This window comes from Sorex fumeus, unplaced genomic scaffold (assembly GCF_029834395.1).
Source record: "Sorex fumeus unplaced genomic scaffold, SorFum_2.1 ptg000014l, whole genome shotgun sequence".
Classification (NCBI taxonomy): domain Eukaryota; kingdom Metazoa; phylum Chordata; class Mammalia; order Eulipotyphla; family Soricidae; genus Sorex; species Sorex fumeus.
Window position 1 is genome coordinate 673551 of NW_026606071.1, and position 22538 is coordinate 696088.

The 22538-nt window shown below is 39.8% G+C and overlaps 1 protein-coding gene and 1 pseudogene across 1 annotated transcript; one reads left to right on the top strand and one right to left on the bottom strand.

The window, feature by feature from the left end:
* Positions 1-589: 589 nt before the first annotated feature.
* DUSP19 (dual specificity phosphatase 19) lies at positions 590-16353 on the top strand. The gene is made up of 5 exons (XM_056111812.1): positions 590-843; positions 5355-5401; positions 8378-8530; positions 12938-13750; positions 16305-16353. Exons 1-4 carry the CDS (start codon positions 618-620, stop codon positions 13190-13192), a joined length of 681 nt encoding a protein of 226 aa, XP_055967787.1. The 5' UTR covers positions 590-617; the 3' UTR covers positions 13193-13750; positions 16305-16353.
* Positions 11196-11317, bottom strand: LOC130021205 (uncharacterized; annotated as a pseudogene).
* Positions 16354-22538: the final 6185 nt, after the last annotated feature.

Genomic DNA, 22538 nt, shown 5'->3' on the forward strand with positions numbered 1-22538 from the left:
ACACTCATGCATTCTGCTAAAGGCTCAGACAGTTCATTGATGGAGAAAATATAGGCGGGACAAAAGGAAATCTTTTAAACTCTCGGCAGTCAAGCAGAAAGTGAAAGGCAGAGAAGCGAGCAACTGCCAAGCGAGCGAGCAACTATCCCGGCTCGCCTGAACCGGCAGAGCAGAAAACTCAGGTGTCACTGCCTGGCAAGAGCCCTGGCCTTGGCAATGAATCTGGAGCGAGGTCGAGGCCCACCCGCTCCTTCACGGCCCCAACCACGGCCAGGAAATATCAGCATTTCCTCCAACTAAATGTTCGACTCCACCATCGCGAATGAATGATTGCTAAAGACTGAAGCAGAACCTAGGAAGAGTCACTCTTGAGGCCTAAGTGACGCGCATCGCAGTCAGCTGACCGGAAGCCGGAACGGCCCTCCAATCGAAACTTGCGTCTCATCGGCCAATCAAACGCGCCCTTACATTGCGGCTGTCTGGGCGAGCCGGTGTCACTGGCGCCCGGCGAGAGGGCGCGGTCACAGCGCTTGGACGCTGTGCTGCCGTGGACGGGCGGTTCTGCCCCGACCTACGCTTTGGCGGAGCTCGTTTTCTCTCTCGACGTCGCTCATGTCATGCACTCCCTTAGCCAGGAAATCCGAGCCTTCTCCCGGAATCAGCTCCGGAAGCAGTGCACCCGGGTGACCACGGTGACTGGAAGGACAGTGATAGAGACCTGGGAAGATGCCACCGTACAGGTGCTGGAAGAAGTAGAGCCCGGCGGTGGGGGCGGTTGTGGGTTCGTCCAGGACCTTAGTTTGGACTTGCAAGTTGGCGTGGTTAAGCCCTGGTTGCTCTTAGGTGAGTATAGCGACTTGCCACCAAAACGTTGAGTCCATTTAACGTTTCTGCTTTCTCCCAGACCCCCGAGTGTCCTGGCTGTAGGGCAGTTGGTCTGCTGAAAGTTGCAACGATTCTTCCCCCCCCCCCCCTTTTTTTTGGATGTGAAACTTCCACTTTGGACAAACTTGCAGGCTATCGAATGTAGCCTGCCCACAGGGCAGAGTCTGGCAAACTCCCCGTGGCGTACCAAATATGCCAAATACCAGTAACAATGATGGGTCTCATTCTCCTAAAGAGCCTTGAATATAATCTCAGGACTAGGATGAAAGAGACGTTACTGGGGCCTGCTCGAGGCAATCCACGAATAACAGGATGATGAATGAATGAAATGGAGCTTCCACTAGCTAGTGAGAGATGTGTTTTCTCTACAATAGATCCATAAGAAGTTGCGTTTCATGGACTGTGTCCTCACAGCACGTAGCTCCTGGTACTTGAACTTTAGAAAAGGCTTCTTATTTTCCTAAGTTTTCTGGAAATTGGTACATTGATGTGACTCTTTAGAATCTGCGGAATAAGCAGGGCTAGGGAATATCATCATTGCCTATTTTTAAGGGCTCGTTAAAAAGAATGCTTTCGTTAGGGAAATACACAAACGACAGGATTAAAAGTTTTAAAAGTTGCTACCTGGAACAGGAGAAAAAACTTGATGACTGTGTTGCGTGCAGGAGGCCCAGGTTCTGTGGCATTGTGTGGACACCGGAATGACAACCTCCCACCCTTCACCATAAAGTCTGGAGTAGCACCCTGAGCTCACATCTTGAGCATCACTGGGTGGGCCTCCCCTCAAAAATGTCAGTATTTGGAGGGGGTGAGGGGAGATAGCTCAAATGGGCTGGAGCACCTGCTTCACTTGAGGGAGTCCCAGCACCTGGACCTCACCCTCTGACTTCCCCCGCAAAATTAGTCTGTGGCTGCAAAAAAGAAAAAACCAAAATCCCCTAAAACCTTGAGTGACATGCTTGTTTGCAGGTTCTGCCCTTACAAAACATACGTAATTCATGCTTCCTCTGACCATTTCTATCTATTATGGAGTATTTAGAAAATGGCTTTTCGGTCATAGTTATGAGCCTGAGGTTTTATCATTTCGTACACTATGGAAAATACTGATTCTCCATACGAATTGAATCCACAAATACCCTAAGCAAAATTATAAAAGTGCAAACCTCTTATGTTGTTAAAAATATGGTTAGTTTTCTGAAATAGCCAACAGTGTTTTCAAGTATGTTAATTTTTATTTATACATAGATTTGGAAAGATGAATGATTTGTCAGTATGCAGCCAAGCCATTCTTGTCTGTACACTGAATTGGAAGTAGAAAAAGCCAGGTAACAGGCATCCAGGTTATAGCATGTCCTTGAAGTACCTAGTGGGACTAAGCTCTGAACAACTCTGGATGTGGCCCAAACAAAAACCAAACGGAAAAGCCAGGTATTGTGTGCATCACAGACCGTGTAGTCTACTTTTAAGAACTCTAAAAGGTAGAGATTATCGGCACCTTTTTCACATGTGGGGATGGCATTTCAGGTTGATTGCATGATTTACACAAGGCAGCACACTCAGGAAATAGCAGAAGTGAGCCTCAAGGGGAAGTTTGATGGACAACTTGCTCTCTGTCTATTTAGACTCTCCACAGAGTCCAAGTTTCCGTGCTATGCCTCTAAAATCCCCATGAACTATTGAAAATCAGTTATTGTTCCCACAAGTGCCATCTATAGGACTGAAGTAATAGTATCTGCTTCTCTCAAAGGGTTGTCTTCAGGGAAAAGTTTTTTTTTTTTTTAATTTTTATTAGTGAAACACCATGACGTACAGTTGTAGACTTACAAATTTTTGTGTTGGGTTTCAGTTATACAATGATGAAGTACCCATCCCTCCATCAGTGCCCATCCTCCACCACCACTGATCCCAGTATGAGGGAAAAGTTTTTGAAACAAATCAATTGGAAATATTATGAGTTGTCACTGCATTGTGTATGCAATCAATTGTTACATGAGCTTTCTTTAAATTAGTATCCCCAACTAGTGTCACCTAGTGAAAAATTGGGTGGATCCTTAGCTTGAAGTCATCCAGGAGTGGTGCTCCATATCTAGCAAAGGAAATAAGTCCAGGCCTGTTTTTTTTGTTTGTTTTTCCAATTGGGTGACTTCAATTATGGTAATCATGGTTTAAAATAATTATGGTAGAAATCTTAAAATATTATTTACCTTTTTAGAGTTTCTATGAAATTTGCTTGCTCTTTTGTTATCTTGATTTATCGAAAGAGATCATGAGATGCTTTCTCAGATTTCGTTTGGCATTCTTATTAGGAATGAAGGAGAGTTCTGGGAGGGATTCTGGGAGGAATTCATTTGTGTTCTGTCTGGACCAGGGAATGGGGTATTTTCTTCAGCTATCACCTCCTGAGAGGTGGCCTAGTTTTATGTTGGTTTTTGTTTGAGGATCACAACTGACAGTCTTAGGACATATTCCTGGCTCTGCACCCAGTGATCACTCCTGGTAGGCGCAGGGGACTGTACATATATGGTGTCAGGGATGGAAACTGGATCACGCTCATGTAAAACAAGCCCCCTACCCACTGTACTATCTCTCCAGCCCATAGATGGAACTTTTCTGCTTAGTTACAAGTACTTTATTTCTGAGGAACCGTGAATGGCTACCTCTTAGTTCTTCACATGAATGATGCAGAGCTAGTTTCTTGACAGACTAGGCTTCTTTCTGGAGCTGGGGGTTGCTGTTCTGTTGCTCGGAAGTGTTGCCTTTACACCTTTAAAGAGCACAACTTCAACCTAGTACGTGACACTTAGGTTGTGTGTCGTGTAGTGAATAAAAGATGGGGAACTTTAAAGTTCAGACTGTGTTTTTTAATTAGTTTACAAAATCAAACAAGCCTACTTGCATTTCAAAAATCTTACATCTCAAAAAAGAAAATCGACTGCATTTCAAAAGACCTTGAATTATCTAACAGATGAAACATCTGATTCAGGGAATTTTTTTGTGTGGGCTGCACTTTGAAAATTATATTTTAAGATAAAAAAATTACTAAAATTTTCTGAAATACATCTTGGTTTATAAAAGCAGAAAGTTCTAAGGGACAGGGGATCTAACTCTATGGTGGAGTGTATGCTTTATTTTAATGAGTTCTTTGGTATTCTGGCTTTCAAGGATCACTAATGGTAGGATTCAGGACACACTATATTGTGTTAGAGATTGCACCTAGGTCGACTGTATGCAAGACAAGTGTTTTACCCTCAATACTATCTCTCTGGTGTAAGAAAAAAAAATTTTAAATGGTGAAGTATTTTAAGTATGGAGAAATTACAGACAGAAACATAGCAAATAGTTATAATACCCATAACCCAAATTTAACAAATACAAATATTATAATAGGCTAGTGTTTAAAACCACGTTGAAGGTAAACTTGAGAATCCAGTGTGTTTCTTATGAAGAGAATGTTGGCTAACCAGCTAGCTGGTCTTTTAGCTACCTAAAATCACATATCAGAAGCTGGCTGATTAACCAGATACATAAAGTAAAAAAACTACCATTTGTTAAAATGGGACTTAATTCCGGACAGTAAACTGCCTGGAAAATATCAGTAATGAATGTCATATTTTTTCTATGTATAACTCACTTTATTTGAATAGTTCTGCACGGTGAACTGGCTTGTTGACTTGTAATTTTCAAGATGTGTGATATCTGGAAAGTGATTTTGATAGGTAGAATTAGTATAAGGTTCAGATTTAGTGGTACATGGGATGTGGGTGGAATTCTAATGACTAACATCATTGACTCTTAAGCTACTAGGTGTTCTCCAGCCAGCCGGCACTGAATTGTTTTGTGGGTGTCTCCTTTTCATATCCTTCTAAAAGTTACAAAAGAAAAGAGATTTTTATTCTTTAAAAAAATACAAATGCCAGTGAGGTGACAGTACCTGCATGCACGAGTCATTTGGTTCTGTCTTGGCTGTGCAGAAACAAATCAGCTTGCAGAGATAAGATCCCTTGTAAGCCCATTGCTGTAATTGTGTCATAATTATCCTGTTTACTTTTAAGCATATGCATATTCTTTGCTTTTAGGAAAATGGTTGATGTTTTGTAATCTACTCTTATCATCTGATATACTGAGAATATATTTTGTGACATAAAGTGTCTTCTAGATTTCTTATTTCTATTGGTTGTATATATCATCACTTAATTATATCATCTTTTCTTCCATTAAGATTGTTTGTTTTGTTTTGTTTTTTTAAAGTATCCTGTGACCTCATCTCTGCAACCTTCAGGATGTTTAGAATTCCTAGAAGTGGAATTTTAAGGTCCAAGTGTATAAATAAAATTAACATTTTAAATGTATATTTCCAAATTGTTTTCCAGGCAGTATTTTTCAAAAGTTACCACCAGAATTGTTGAAAAAAATTAAATTAAAAGATTGACTATTTTTACGTTCAAAGTGATGTGATTTATTTTTTCTAGGGTCACAAGATGCTGCTCATGACCTGGATACACTGAGAAAGCACAAGGTAAAACAAGGGCTTCAGATTGGCACCATATATGGGAAGTGTTATCATTCAACACATAGGACTTAAGTTACATTGCTTAGAAAACCTGTGTTGCTTCCAGTCAGTGTTTTAATTTGTAGCATATTAAACTATTTCTTTAATAAAGTTGCAAAACTTGCACTCCATTCAAATATGTTGATTTTTAATTCATATATTCCATAGTATATTTTCTCAGTCCCTCTTCATGTACTTCTGGTGCAAGGTAACATCAGGTGCAAAAGCCAAAGACAGAATATTGAATGGAGGCAAGATCAAAGAGGGAACTTACATACAATGGAACTCCTATAACATTCTCAGAAGATCTATCAAATGAGACTCTACAGGCCATAAGAGAATGGTAAGATTGAGTAAAAAATAACAACAGCAGCAACAACAACAACAAATCAAAGAGCAAAACCTCAGTAAAATACAAACTTCACCAAAAAAGAAACAAAAAAAGATAAAAGAGAAAGAAAAGTCAACTAAAACTGACTTTCTGCTGCTGCCTACAAGAGACAATTATGCACAGTCAGGGAAAACATAGGCTGAAAGATAAGAGTTTAGCTTTATCCACCCATATATGTATAGTTTTCACCAGCTCCACAATCTACAAGAGATCCCTGTTATATAAAGAAGTCTTTATATGTGTGATATAAAAAAGCATAGTAAGAGAACAAGAACAATGGCATCGGGGCTGGAGTGATATCACAGCAGGTAGGGCATTTGCCTTGCACGTGGCCAACCCGGATTCGGTTCCCAGCATCCCATATGGTCCCCTGAGCACCGCCAGGAGTAATTCCTGAGTGCAGAGCCAGGAGTGAACCCTGTGCATCGCCAGGTGTGACTCAAAAACCAAAAAACACACAAAAACAAAAAACAAAAGCACGATGGCATCAGAACTGCAGCGTTTATAGAACTGTACTATCTGGGTAGTGGGGTGGCTTGGAGGGGTCTCTGGGACACTGGTGAAGGAAAATAATTTGGCGTTGGAATGAGGTATGCGTGAAACTGCCATTAACAGTACTGTAAATCCGAGAACCTCAATAAAAATGGGGGAAAGGAGAGAAAAATGCTGCAAACTTGTCATTCGCCAGGACAGCTAGGCCCTCTAAAATGTAGCAGATAGAGAAATGACCCAGTAGGAATGTGGTCCTTCTTCACACACAATACTTTCAGATGAGAATGAATTCTCTGAAAGAAAAAAAATGGAAACAAAACAGTGAGAAGATATGTTGGAGCAAAGTGAGCCAAATCAAGCCTTTCTGAGGGCATTTCCAGTTCAGCTGAGACTGTAGGATACAGTTGGCTACACATGGGTCTGGGAAGGCATGATAGGCTGAGAGACTAGCTTGTAAGAAGCTTTGGAGTGAGGGTGGTGGTTCCACATTCAGTAATCTTGTTCTCCCTCCTGGACCCACAGCACGTCTCTCCCATAGTGCTCAGTCTCTACTTTGTAGGAAATGAATCTTTCCTTTGTTTATTAGTTAGCAAACATCTCCAGGATTAGAGATCCCTTCCTGCTTACCATTGTTGCCCACAAGTCTGAAAAACAATGGGGTCTGAACTGAGGGGGCTTGGGGCTGGAGTGATAGCACAGCGAACAGTGTTTGTCTTGCACACGGTCGACCCAGGTTCGATTCCCAGCATCCCATATGGTTCCCCGAGTACTGCCAGGAGTAATTCCTGAGTGCATGAGCCAGGAGTAACCCCTGTGCATCACCGAGTGTGACTCAAAAAGCAAAATAAATAAATAAACTGAGGGGGCTGGAGTGATAGCACAGAGGGTAGGTAGGGTGTTTGCAAGTGACCTACCCAGGTTCGATCCTCAGCATCCCATGGTCCATCCATGCACCACCAGGAGTAATTCATGAGTGCAGAGCCAGGAGTAACCCCTGAGCATCACCAGGTGTGACCCAAAAGTTCAAAAACCAAAAAAATAGATTGAGGCTAAAACTTTTATGTGACTACACTGGCAAATGATTTGTCTAGGAATATAACTACTAACTTGTTGATTTGCAAATTTGCTTTGCTTACTTGTGTGAAGCTTGACTCCCCTCCTCCCCCCCCCTTTTTAAAAAAGTAGATTCCTACTTATGAGGGAAATGCTGGCCTGGAATTGTATAAGGGTATATTAATTCTTCAGGAGGAAGAAACCACAATAGGAAATGACTTCAATAAAAAAAAAAATCTCTTAACTATTTAATGCCTCTGTCATTACAAATAGTAAAAAAAGCCTTTATGCTTTTAAAAAATAGCATAATTTTGTATTTCCTAACAGAAATTCTCCTAGATCAATTTTAAACACAAGTGGAACAGGTTTAAAATTCATATTGAGGTGTAAATGAAAATTAATAATAAAATTTTTTAATTGGCAAAAATGCATTGGTGTGGCCCAAAAGGAAAAAAAAAAGTGGCTGTGAGTAGATAACTTGAGACTTTTTTTCCAGTTGTCTTTGTTCCACAAGGTAGTTAGGTTAATAAATGGCTCATAACTCTTCCATGAGTCTCCCTAAGTGTTCTAATCTGTTGAACCATAGATAGCATATGAACATGAAAAGAAAGTTGTATAATGATGTAGGAGTATAGAGCAAAGAGAGTGTATAATGGGTGTATTACAGTGATGCAGAACTATGAACATGCAGAGTTTATGTAGACAATGGAGCACGGAGTGTGTATAATGGAAGTATGTATAGTGATGTAGGACTATGGCACATATCTGAGCATAGAAATAGTATGTATGATGATGTAGGTCCACTGGGACCCAGACTGACTGAGCCAGAGAATTGAAGAATTCAACATAGCTCCTCTTTTCCACTGGCAGTATGACTTGTTTCCACATATATACTCTCATTCTTTTCACTTGGTAGTGGGGCTATAGATCTCAATATTCCACTCTCTTTTTTAATTAGCTTAATATATGGGAATTTTAAAAAATCATCCTTTTTTTTTCTCTTTTAGGTGACTCATATTCTTAATGTTGCATGTGGAGTTGAAAATATATTCCTCAGTGACTTTACATATAAAAACATCTCTATACTGGACTTGCCTGAAACCAATATACTTTCTTATTTTCCAGAATGTTTTAAATTTATCAAACAAGCAAAAATGAAGGTAAATTTTATTTTGAATCATATTTCTTTAAAAAAAGACGAGTAAGAAGAGACTGCTAAAATCTCAGGGCTGGGAGAAATAGAGACGTTACTGGTGCCTGCTTGAGTAATTCGACAACTAATGGGATGACTGTGATACAGTGATTCCTTAAAAAGGTAGGGCTGATGACACCAGAAGAATCTGAGGTGTTTGTTTTCATTATAAATGGTATTATAATTCTAAATATCTTCTAATTTTTGAAGTCTGGGATCTTTTTTTTAAAAAATATTTTGGCTGTTTTTGCTTTGGGGCCACAGCTGGGTTAGTCCTGCTCTATACTCAGGAATTATTCCTGGTGGGCTCGATGGATCATATGGAATGCCAGGGATCGAAGCTGGGTCAGCCACATGCAAGATAAGCACCCTGCCTGCTGTACTATTGCTCCAGCCCCAAGACTGGTTTCGTTAACTCAACCAATATTTCCTTGCCTTGCAATGCTCTTTGGCATAGATTAATAAATGTTTAGTCTGGGGTATAGAATTCTTGAATTTTTTAATTTTTTTCTAGTGCAGCTGTCAAATGGACCATTTCTTCATATATTTCTCCATTTTTCTCTATACTTATAAAATGTTGTGGTTTCTCTATTTCTCTCCCACTGTCTCTGTCGTCTTGTCATAATTTGTTTGGCCTATGTTGGAAGGCACAGAAATATACTTGAGAGGAAAGTATCTTAGTCAGAGGTTCTCATACTTATCTGGCCTATCGCTCTCTTTTCAGGGGGGAAAAAAATCACTCAGTGCCGACCCTGGATATCGACCTTCTTTAAGTGAATTAGTAGTACCTTTTCTTCAACCCCATCCCCAGTAGCACCTAAGGCTGTTGCCCCATTGGCTACTCCCCCATTGCTTTAATGTCCCTCTAGGGGACAGTATCACTCAGTTTTTGTTTTGTTTTGTTCGGGGGGCCATACCCAGTGATGCTTGGGGGTTACTTCTGGTTCTGCATTCCGGGATCTCTCCTGCAGCGGTTGGGGGACCATGTGGGACGCTGGAGATCAAACCTGGGTCTGCTGCATGCGGGCAAACACCTGCCCTGCTGTACTTTCACTCTGGCCCCAGTAGCATTCACATTTTGAGAAACTTCTCTATAAGCATTAGTTTTTTAGAAACCGAATTTCTGAATTTACATGTTTCTTTTGGGGGTGGATGGGAGTGGAGGCAGCAACCACAGTGCACCCCATACAGTTCCCCAAACACTGCTAGGAGTAATCTCTGAGCACAGAGCCAGGAATAAGCCAAGAGTCAGAATAAGCCCTGAGGGGCCCAGGGCGAGCAGTACTGCATGTCGGGCATTTGCCTTGACTGTGGCCGACCTGGGTTCAGTCCCTGGCACTCTAGATGTTGCCTGAGCCTGCCAGGATTGATCTCTGAATGCAGAGTTAGGGAAAAGCTCTGAGCGCTACCAGGTGTGGCCTAAATACTACTTCCCCCCAAAGAAAAAACTGTTCATAATAGCAAGAAAACAAAATGAACTCTATAAAAGTACAGTGATATGACTAGTCTGCCCAACTGAAATCATGGCTTGACTTTTTTTTTGAAAAAAAGAAATGCAGAACAAGTTTAGTTTATTCATTTAGCAAAATTCTGTGGAATAGTTTGTGCCAAGAATTGCACTCATAGCAGACACGCAAAGATAATTACCACAGCCTTGTTCTCATCTGCTTCCCAGAGAGGCAGGCTGCTCACACCAGAAACCACCGAGGACCAAGAAGAGGAGCAAAGGCTTCTAGGCAGCACACAGACGTACACAAGAACAAATTGCTTTATGAATTATTTAATTATTTCATTTTAAGTTCTGGCAAGGGAATATATAACCAATAACCATTCTTCAAATACTTTCCAGGATAGTATGATACATAATGAATAATAAAAACATGAATAGGTAAATTCCAGGCAGTCTTTACATTAAAAAATGCAAGAGGGAGTACTAACATGAAAAAATTAACTATAACTGCATCTACAGCACATATGAATATGAAAATAAAGCTAGCCTCATTTCCAAAGTCTTTTTCTGGGTCATAAAACAGAGATAACTAGTTTGTAACCAGGAAATACTGAAAATGTCATCAAGGACTGGAGATACAATACAGGGGTAAGGCACTTGCCTTGTATACAGCTGACACCAAGGTCCATCCCCCATACCACATGTGGCCTCAAGAGGACCACCAGGAGTGATCCCGGAATACATAGTCAGAAGTGCTGAGCAGTACTAGTGTGGCTGAAAAGAGTTTATTAGGGGTTAGAGCAATAGCACAGCAGGTAGGGCATTTGCCTTGCATGCGGCTGATCTGGGTTCAGTCCTTGGCATCCCGTATGTTCCTCTGTTCACTGCCAGGAGTAACTCCTGAATATAAACCTGGGAGTAACCCTTGAGCATTGTGAGGTGTGGCCGTAAACCAGAAAGAGAAAAGGGGGGGGGGGGGGGCAGTTGGGTAGTTCTTTAACAGTTTTATTGCAGAATCCTGCTTAGGAGACCCCTGCCCCCTTATATACCATGGACTCCTGTCCTTTTCCCTTTCCCCCCTCCTATCCTCTTAATATCTCTTCTGAATCTGGAAAAAGCCTTTTTGTTTTCCACCAGTTACCATGATGTTTGAAAATGCCTTCCTCTCTGTGCCGCCCCCACCCCATGTCCTTCCATTCACAGTACAGACCAGGCAAAAGACCCAGGTATATGTAGGGTGGGTTTTCCTCCTCTTTCTCTACAGTCAGTGTAAAGAGTACTACCTGTGATAAGCACCAGTAGGCTAAAATATTTTATTTCTCACAAAAGTGAGCCATTGAAGAATGTGAAAAGCATATGTAGAGTGTGAAAAGCATATATAGAGTAACTATTTCTGATTTGCATTCCCTGTATGGGAAAATTTGGAAATGAGTCCTAACTATGTATAATAAAATAAAAAGACTTTTTTTTCATGAGAATTTTCAAAATATAAACAACTTTGGCTATCAATCATCTGGTTTTCTTGAAATCGAATACACCTGCAAATTTCTTATAACAGGTATAGGAAAGGAATTACTGGGCCAGACAGGCAGTACAGGAGTTAAGGGACTTGCCTTCCATGTGGCAGGCCCAGGTTCAATCCTTCACACGATATGTGGTCCCCTGAGCACTGCCAACAGTGATCCCTGAGCACAGAGCTAGGAGAATGCCCTGTGTACCACTGAGTGTGGCCAAAAAAACTCCAAAAAAAAAAAAGTTATGTGATAAAACTGTCACACAAGGGATGGAGATAGTACAATCTTAGGTACTTGTCTTGCACAGGGCTGACCCAGGTTTAAACTGTCACTACTTATGATCCCCTGAGTACATCAGGAATGACCTCAGGGCACAGTCAGGAGTTAAGCTTGAGCACAACCTGGTGTGCCCTTCCTGCCTCCTCCCCCCAAAGAACTAAAAACTTGCCATGTGAAAGTAAAACTTAATGAATTTTAATGTTTGCTTTAGGCAGGGATTTCCTCCTTATCCTGTTCCCCTCTTTCTCTATTTTGGTGTTTCAAAAGAAGAATCAGAAAAAGAATGTCTAATTATGTGGGTTGTGTTCACAGTTCACTACATTTCATTTAGATCATTAATTTTTAAAACTTCTGAGATAAACCAACCTGTTCCATTGGCTCTATCACGCTGATTATTAATGCAGTATTGCCTTTATCAGCACTGACCATGTGCTGTGTTCCTTTTCACTTGAGAAGGATCCTTTACAAGTTAACCTGAAACCTCTTTCACTTACTGGCCTCACACTGGTGTCTGATTACCTTTTCTGCTTCACATTATCTTGAACTATTTGTGTCATCACTTTACAGCTTCCTAAACTCAACCAATTTTTTAATTTGTTTTATTTTAGTTTCTGGGTTTTGTTTTGTTCTTGGGTTTTTGTTTTTTGGTGTTTTTTTTTTTTGGCCACCCCCACTAGGGAACCACTTGTAGCTCAATGCTCAGGGATCATGTGGGGTCAGGGATCAAACAGGTCTCGCATAGGTACTCTGGTCTAATACCAATGATGATCTCTTATGGGAATACTATATAGATGTTGCATGTCTCAGACTCTCTAGTTAATTATTAAGGCTTTGTGTTTTTATATATATTTATGTGATTTGTCTTTTATTAATATACACGTAGCCACTAAGTTATTAGGTTATTATGTGTACTTTTATAGATTACCCATTTAGTAAAATATGTTCTTTCTATTTCAAAATTTCAAATAAACAATGGAAGGAAGAGAAGGTGTTCATTAATAGATTAGCTGATATTTTCCATTAATTGCTTATAATTTGATTATATATTTTTATTTGTTGCTTTTAAGTAGTATAAGACAATGAAATTGCCATTTTCTAACATACTGAAGATTTTTGTTTGCTCTTGTTACAGGATGGAGTGGTTTTTGTTCATTGTAATGCAGGAGTTTCCAGGGCTGCAGCCATTGTCATAGGTTTCCTAATGGATTCAGAAGAAATCTCATTCACCAGCGCCTTTTCTTTGGTAAAAAATGCAAGACCTTCCATTTGTCCAAATGCTGGTTTCATGGAGCAGCTTCGTGCATATCAAGAGGGCAAAGAGAACAATGAGTGTGAGAGTATAATGGAGTTAGAAGGATGCAGTGGTTCACAAGAAACATTCTCGTGAATGTTTCTCGAAGATTGTTTCTCGAAGATGATGAGTGACCATAATTTCAGAATTAGCATCGTTAGCCACCTTCCCCTTTTTAGAGAGGAGCACTGTAGCACTGTCCTCCCGTTGTTTACTGATTAGTTCGAGCGGTCCCAGTAACGTCTCCATTGTGACACTTCTTGTTACTGTGTTTTGGCATATCGAATATGTCACAGATAGCTTGCAGGCTTTGCCATGCAGGCGGGATACTCTTCAGTAGCTTACTGGGCTCTCCAAGAGGGCCAGAGGAAGAATTCCCTTTATTCTTACCTTTTTTTCAAGTAGAAAAGAAGAACATTTGATCTGAGCAAGTATATAAAATTCTTTTAAAATTATATTTTCTTTGTTTTTTATAATGTGACTAAATGTTTCTTTGATTTGCTAAGGAAAAAATGACAACATATTACCAATAAGTTTTCTAAGTGAGCAAAAGTTTACACTTTAGGGCCTAAAAATATTTAGTTGGTGAAGAGTTACGATTTTTCCTTTACAGCAACTATTAAAACTTGAAGTACACCTTGACCTCAGAGGAAAGTGAATTTCTTTGTAAATAATTTAAGATAATTTTTTTTTTAATTAATGGGCCAGGGGCTGGAGCAATCATACAGTGGGTATGGTGGTTGCCTTGCATGCTGCCAACCCAGATTTGATCCCCAGCATCTCATATGGTCCCTGGTGCTCCACCAGGAGTAATTCCTGGGTGCAGAGCCAGAAGTATCGGTGAGTGTTACTCAACTTTCAAAAAAAAAAAAGATTAATGGGAAAGAGGTTGTTTAGCCATTAAAGCATTTGCCTTGCATGCTGCCACAGCTTGAAAGTAGTTCAGTTCCTGGTACCATTCTAGAAGATGATGAATGGTTGTAATTTCAGAATTGGCATCTCTAGCCACCTTTTCCTAGTTCCATCAGGTGTGGCCCCTGGGCACAGAGATATTTTTTCAGTGATAAGATTAATAATCTATTGTTTAGTCTTCTACTAGAGAACATAATTTCATGGAATAGAATAAATATAATTATTCTTTAAATTTTAATTATTTAAATATTATTTTAATTTTATTATTATAAAAAACATAATTTTATAGTTTTGTAAAAAATTTTGGATATGTTGTTAGAAAGCTTAAAGCTATTTGAAATTATATCTCTGGCCAGAGACTTTGACTAGGTTTCATTTCTTGCTGAGACTCCCTATTGGTGGCCAGGAAGATAGCTCAGATGCATGCTGGTTCAATCCCTAACACAACAGTTTCTTCAAATACTTCTGAAGTAGTGCTTAAGCACTGCCTCGTGTAGCTCCCAAAACAAACAAACAAAAGGACTCCATTCTGGCAAGGCTGGTCTATGCATTGAGTTGTGTATACATCTATAAGATTTGCTGAAGACATTCTTTGTGTTTATAACAAAATGTACTTAAATTTTTAATCTAGAATTAATGTGCTACTCTGATAGATTTAAGTTTAGCAGCTTTTCAGTAGTCTTTCTTGAAAATATCATTGTCACTTCAATTTAAGGAAGTTTGTATCTCTTAAATATACATGTTGAAAAGAAAAAGGATATCTAGTTGATATGTACATAATGAACAAATCTGTATATTTGAGGAATGAGACTTTTCTTGCAATTAGTTGTGAAGCAGATGATGCAGACAATCCTCTTATACACAGAAACAATGTCTCCAGGTCAGATGAGGGGATCATTTGAAACCTTACTTGTCACATGAAAGCATTTATTTAAATACATTTTCTTTGTCTAGTTACTGATTAGTATTTAGCCATTAAATGAAACAGTGTGATGTGAAGTCATAAATAGAACCTGTCTGTAAAGGATAATATAATATTTATGACTGTGGTTTGTTTGCCTCCTCATTGCCTGTAGTGATCTGGTTGCAGTGCAAACATGTATCATCTGTGTCTGCAGAGGAGCTTTGAGTACAAATTTTATTTTATCTTACATAATACTAATTTGCTATAGCTAAAATGGATCACTGTGAACTGGAGAAATAGTACAGTGGGTAGGGTGCTTGCCTTGAATGTCCAACCATCTTGAGTTCATGAACCTAGCATCCCATACGGTCCCCCGAACATTACCAGGAGTAATTTCTGAGTGAAGAGCCAGGGGTTATCCCTCAGTATCACCGGGTGTGGCCCCCAAACAAAAACCAAATAAATAAAATAGATCACTGATACAATCTAATCCAGTATTTTCATGGAAGGGGCAGAGAGATACACCTGGGGGGACTCAAGGACTATTCCTGGCTCTGTGGTCAGAATGTGTGGTGCTGGATATTTGAACTAGGCCTACAGCTGCTCTCCAAGTAACTTACCTGCTATAGTTTCTCTCTGGCCCCTAATTCAGTATTTTAAATTAAGGGCACTATGAAAGGCAGTAATAGATCATGTACATAATGTTTATGGTGCCTACTGTGAAACTTTGCCATTCTTAGGGGTTTTTTAAAAAAGTTTTATTTAATTTTGAGGTTTGGTGTCACACCTGGTGGTGTTCAGGGCTTACTTCTGACTCTGTATTAAGGGGACTATATGGGGTGCTATTAATTGAACCCAGGTCAGCGGCATGCAAGGCAAGCACCCTGCCCACTGTACTGTCTCTCCAAACCCACAGTTTTTTATTAAAAAGATCTAAACATTATAATGCTTTACGTTACATAAATTTTACATAGATATGTATTATATATACATACCAAATATATTGATATATATTATATATACATATATAGATACCAAATAAAGATCTGATTTGAGGGGGGGAAACTAAAGAGAGTTTGTTTTTTAATTTTAATTAGATTTTCTATGACTTTTTTAAAGAGAAGAGCAGCAGAAATATCTTTTATATTATTAAAAAGATTCGTGGAATTTTACTGGCAATATGATAGCAGAAGCAGAACTAAGGTACTGGAGCATATGCTAAAATTCTATTTATTGAGATTAATAAGTCTCACGATGGAGATGTTACTGGGCCCACTCGAGCAAAATATTTTAAAAACTAAATCCTGAATATAATTTTCTCACCTTCTCCACCAGATCCACTATCACCCTAGCCTAATCTAGTCTCCGTGTCACCTTGCTTCCCTCCTACAGTCTAAACCACTGCAGGATCACAGTGAATCTTCTCATGGTGCTTAGAAAAGAGAGCCAAGATCTTCCAGAGGTCAGTCAACCTAGTGCTCCATGATGGGGCCTTGGCCTGCTATGCCAATCTCACCTTATACTACTCTCCTTAGTCATTCTCATTTTTCGGATGTTTTTCTAACTTTTACGCATTAATATAAGTTATTTTGAATTGAAAGCCCAAGAACTCTTTCGAGTTTAGGGAAAAATCACAGAAATATGTTTCTTAGACTCATCAGCATAATTTGGACCATCTAACTCAGGAACTGGAGAGAGAGTATAGGGGATAAGGCACTTGACTTGCACACAGGAAACTCTGGGTCGATTCCTGGAACTGCAAAGTCCCTCACACACTGAAATCTCCCAGCACAGAACCAGTAGTTTTCCTCTGGCACTGACAGGTGTGGCCCAATCCCCCTCCAATACTCTAAGTCAGTTTTATCTATTAATTTTTGGTTTTGGGGCCTCAGTGATGCTCTGGTTACTTCTGGCAAGGGTTCGGGAAACATCGGTGCCAGGGATCAAACCCAGGTTGACTGCACGCAAGCACTTTACCCATTGTACTATCTGTGGCCCATCTCAGAGATTTTTTTAAAAAATTAAGGCAGGGGCTGGGGAAATAGTTCAGTAGTTAGGGATGCTGGCTTTGTATGTTCTCCAACCCAGTTTGAACTCTGGCATCATGTGTTTCCCCTTAGCATAAACAGGTATGACTTGCAGGTCCCCATGTACTGTCTGGGTGGTGGCCCTGGTGGTCCTGCTGCTGCAGGCCCTGAGCAGTTCTGTCTCCTTAGGCCCTCCATGAAGCTGAACTGCCCAGCCTGGGGGCTGAGTACTGACAGAAGTGGCTCTTGGACCCTCTGAGAATTGCTTGGGAGACCCAAAATATAAAAATTCAATTTAAGGAAATTTAATACAGTATTTTAAATTTTATTGGTCCAGATAGACTGTTCACTGGGCTAAGTGTTTGCTTTGCATGCAAGAGGCCTGAGTTTAATCCCCTGAGCTCAGAGGGAGTAGTAGTCCCTGAGCATTGTTGGGTATTCCTCCCCCAGTAGCTTTTTCCCCTAAAGAAAAAGGTCAAAGAATACAATTAAAATTGTTGTGTGAATATGGCCCTAAAACAATAACAATAGCAAAAATAGCAATAACAATAGCAAAAAAAAAACATTATAAATTGAAATCAGAAATCAGAGCATTGGCCTTTGATTACAAAACCATTTGCAAGCGGTGGCAGGGAGAGAGAGGAAGAGGGAGCATAAAGGAAATATAAGGCTAGTGATAGAGGATCTTGGTTAACGTTGGTGGTGGTGAAACTGCAGTATCCTTATATCAAAATTGAAAAAAATAACACTATGCTGATCATGTTACCTAAAATGCAAAACAAACTAAAGCTTGTTCTCTCAAGCCCGGGTTCTTCCTTGAACGCATATTTCTCTATCTCACTTTACTTGCTTACTTTTTCGAGCTCGTTTTGAACACATACTCTTTTCCTCTCGCCCCTTACATATTTCTAAATAAATTTCAATCAATCAAACTATCTGGCTTTAGAAATTAAAATAGGGGCCAGAGCGACAGTACAGCAGGAAAGGTGCTTTGCTCTCAGCCAACTGTGGTTTGATTCCTGGCACTCCATATGATCCTTGTAGCCGCACCAGGAGCGATCCCTGAGTGCAGAGCCAGGAGCAAGCCCTGAGCACCACAGGTGAGGCCCAAACACCAAAAATGAATAACTCAAATAGTTACAGAATGTTTTACTTTTGCATTTTGAACATTGACTGAAAAATATTAATAGCAATTAGAGTATTCTTTGTGTATGACCTGGAGAGATTGCTTTGGTTCTGATTTCATGATTGGTGGGGAAATCCCTTCTGAACTTACCAACATAATTATTAGTACACAAGATGGTTCAAATGTACATTAGGAAATCTTCATCAAAAGTAATTTCTCCCAATATATTTGACTATAGGAAATTTAAATCATAGCATTGTCTTATAACCTTATCTTGTTAGCTCACTCAATGAAATAATACTTTTCAAGCAAAACCATTATAAATATTATACACACACACACACACACACACACACACACACACACACACGCTTCTTGGCCTTTTCCAACAGGGCTTAGGGTCTACTCCCATAAAAGTGCTCAGAGTTTACTCTTTGTGGTACTTGGGTGACCATGCCATGCCAGGGTTTGAAGCTGGACCTCCAGCATGCAAAACATACATACTGGCCTTTTGACTTGTCTCCCTGGCTCCAAAACCACAATAAATTTTTTGTCTATTTTTTTGTTTGGGGAACATACCCCATACTAGTGCTCAGGAGCTACCCCCCAGTTTGGTCCTCAGGATTTGCTCCTGCTGTGCTCCAGGGACCGTGAGCTGCCTTCTGTATGCAAACCCTGTCCACAGCTCTTTCACCTATTTCATTTTAAAAAAATATAAGTATAGCAAAATGAATTATTTGGCTTGGTCAGGTGATTCTTAAGTAGTTGATTTTTTTTTCTCAAGACTGCTGAACTTTGTCATCTAGTATTTATTTCAATTTAAGATAGAAGGGTTTAAAGTTTTACATTGTCTATATAATGCATCGTAAGTTAACATTTGAAGTTTAAAAATTTAGTATTTATTTCAGTTAATATACTGTAAAAAGTAGATGAACTTCTATTTCAGTAAAGCTTTCACATGTATTTTGTAAACATATTTATAATGTAACCTTTATTTATAGGAACTGGTGTTTTAATAAAAAATAAAATTTTATTATTTCCTTTGATAATGTCTTTATTTCCTTGATAATGTTTGTTTGTCTCAGAGCCCTGGCTAGACCCTGCAATCCCACTAGCTCAGACCCAGGTCCCTTGTCCCTTGATGGTGGTTTTGTTTTTTTTTCTCCATTTCACTGCCCAGTGCTTACTCCTGGTTATTTGTTCTGTGTTTATTCCTAGTTTGTACTTGGGTACCATGAGACAAGAGCATTACTACCTATACTAGCTCTCTGGCCCCTCAAGCTATTTGTTTTAAAGGATTTAACACTTATTTGCTGTCAAATTCTGGATTAAAAAAATCAAGGGCTGGAGAGATAGTACAGTGGGTAAGGCACTTTCCTTGCACACAACCTACCCAGGTTTATCCTCACACTCCATATGCTCCCGCTAACATTGTCAGGATAATCCCCAAGCACAGAGCCAGACAGAGCCAGAGTAATCCCTGAGTATCACCAGGTGTGCCCCCCAAATAAACTCTCCCCAAAATCAGTTGGCAAGATACAAATGACCAATTCTGTAATATCTAATGCTTGAAGGTCTGTGGATATTTGTTTCCTCAGGCACTTCAAGAAATTAGAGCTAAAGTAAGATCATTATAATTGGCATTGCTGTGGACAAGTTGGCTTTGGATATTCAATAGAAAACCCTAGTACTTTCAGTCAAGAGAAGATGTAGAGCTGCACTGAATATTTTACCCATGATCACATTGATGATTCTTGGACATATTCTGTCTTGCATTCTCCATATCACATACTGCCTTTCTCTGGCCATATATTGTCAACGGTTTTCTCTTACTCTTGACTGTTTCTTCTCAAGGCCTCGTCCATGTGAAACATGAACTCCAGGTTTGAGCCACACCTTACCTTCTGAAATACATAGTCAGGTCTCCTCACCTGCTGTCCCCTCTATCTAGAATAGACCAAGAAGCATGAGATCTTGACTTACGTATTAGTTCCTTTGTGAAACCTTTACTTTAAATCATCCTCGCCCCTCACACTTTTTCTTACATAGATTTAATTATCACAATGTTCCTTAAATATTTTTCCTAATTTTTTTCCATTAAAACTTCAACTTCACATGAAGGCAGAAATTTTTTTAAACTATTTTGTTTATATCAGTGTGTACCCCACAGGCATACAAAAATCTCTAGTTGGAAGAGGAGAGATAGAGAGGTGAAAATTGGCCAGAGTGATAGAACAGTGGAGAAAGTTTTTGCTTTGGATACAGTTGACCCCAGTTTGATCCCCAGAACTGTGTATGGTACCTTGCTGAGTACTCACCAGAAGTTATCTCTGGCCACAGAGCTAGGAGTAAATCCTGATGTGACCGAGAAAAAAGTATTTAAGGAACAGGTAGTACAGAGTTAAAGTACATACCTTTTATGCTGGCCAACCCCAGTTTAATCCTTGGCAACACATATGGTTCCCTGAGCAACAGCTCTGGCTAAATCAAAACTGAAAAAGGACAGATATTGATGTAAGCTATTGTAGTTCTTAATTGTATCCACTGATAATTATAGCTACAATTATGGGAAATAATTGACACAGTATACATCTGTAACCACATCTGACAGTGCATATTGTGAGATAAATATAGATCTGAATCAGGTGCTACAGAGGACCCTAAGCAACAGAAGATACAGAACACTTTGATTCAACACATTAGAAACCAATTGCAAAGCCATAGTCATAGTACACTGGGGAGGGCTCCTGCCTTGTATACCTGGACCTGTTGAATCCATCAGTGTCATTTATGGTCCAAGTCCCATCAGGAATGATTGTCGAAAGCAGGCCCCCAACCCCCAAATTGCTTGTGTGCTGGTTATTAATTTATTGTCTCTTAAGTTCCCACTCTGGTCTTCATTGTAAAGGGGTAGTGGGGCCACTGAATCAGGGTTTTTTCTTTCTTTCTTTCTTTCTTTCTTTCTTTCTTTCTTTCTTTCTTTCATTTTTTTTAAACTCCTGGTATGGCAGAGAAGTTTGGCACTTTCTTGGTGGGCAGCCTTTTCTCCCTAGATCTGCTGTGCTCTGCAGTCTTCCACAGTACAGCAACTCCCTGGGGGCCACACTCCCACTGCACTTACAGTTGCTGCCACCAGCTCCTTCACTTCTCCAGGGCTTGGCTCCTGTTGCAGTCAGCAGCCAAAACCTTTGGTCTTACAATTTTTGCAACAGTCATGAGTCCCTGACAACACCCTGCCTGGCATTTTAGAGGATGATTTCCTGCAAATTGTACTAAACATACCACCATGATAAATGTGCCATGTAGCTAGAAACGCTTTGCCCTGCATCATGATCTGCATTTCGACCCTCGTGTTCCCATCCCCTGAACTCTTCTCCTAAGGGCTGGTGGTTGCTTTTTCCATCTACTGTTTCTATGTTGCTTTGTGTACTTTCTAACTAACCAATCTTTTATCCTACTCCTGTTATATTAAATAATGTTAACATTAAGCTTTTGATGCTCAAATTGTTCCGTAGCTATTTTTTTTTATTGGGCCCAGTTTGTCCTGCCTGTAATTTATCTCAATAATTGCATTATAGAATATTTCTACAGTCTGGATTAAGTTATACTAAAGACATGTAATTATGATAGGAATTTATTAGCATTCAAGTGACATTTTAATGCAGAAATATCCTTGAGCCCGATTCTATCAAAGTAAATGTTAGAATTACATGTATCAATGAACTGATTATTTATAATTGTTATTCACAGAGTAATACATCTTTCAAAGTTAAAAAAAAAAAGCACACCAGGGAAAGTCCAGAGAGATAGTACAGCACGTAAGGCATCTTCCCTCCATAGAACCCCACATGGTACCAGAGCCTGGCCAGAAGCCATCCCTGAGCCCTGAGTGCAGAGTCAGGGGAAAGCCTTGAGCATTGCCACGTATGGCACCCCAAAACAACACCAGCAACAACAGCAGCAGCAGTAAGTGCGCACAAGGGACAAGAAAAATAGTACGTGGGTTAAGGTGCTTGCCTTGCTTCCCATGTGATCCCAGCATCCCATACGGTCTCCCATGTGCCGCCACCAGGTGTTACTCCGGATCACAGAGCCAGGAATAAATAACTCCTAAACACTGTGGTGCGGGGTCCACCCCTCATAAAAATAAATTTAAAATTTAAAGTAAAAAATGCACACTGTTTTTGATCTGGCAATTTTAACAAGAGTCATGAGACACCTGGAATTAAACCACTTTTACTCAGGGTTTTTCTTCTCCTTTCTTTCTTTCTTTCTTTCTTTCTTTCTTTCTTTCTTTCTTTCTTTCTTTCTTTCTACTTACTCTTCCATTTGCATGTCCATTGCTTTCACTCCCTAAGACTGTCTTTTCCACAGTTTAATTCTGCTGCTAAATGTGTAAATTTACTTTAAATAGCTGTAATTACTATTAACATAACTTCATGAATTACTGGAGAGGAGGGTAAATGAAAACAG

What these genes read in the sequence shown, in the direction of transcription:
- DUSP19 (XM_056111812.1), top strand. Translation starts at nt 618, where the DNA reads ATGCACTCCCTTAGCCAGGAAATCCGAGCCTTCTCCCGGAATCAGCTC. An exon ending in TAAGCCCTGGTTGCTCTTAG is followed by an intron (nt 844 to 5,354) that starts GTGAGTATAGCG and finishes TATTTTTTCTAG; the next exon opens with GGTCACAAGATGCTGCTCAT. An exon ending in TCAAACAAGCAAAAATGAAG is followed by an intron (nt 8,531 to 12,937) that starts GTAAATTTTATT and finishes CTCTTGTTACAG; the next exon opens with GATGGAGTGGTTTTTGTTCA.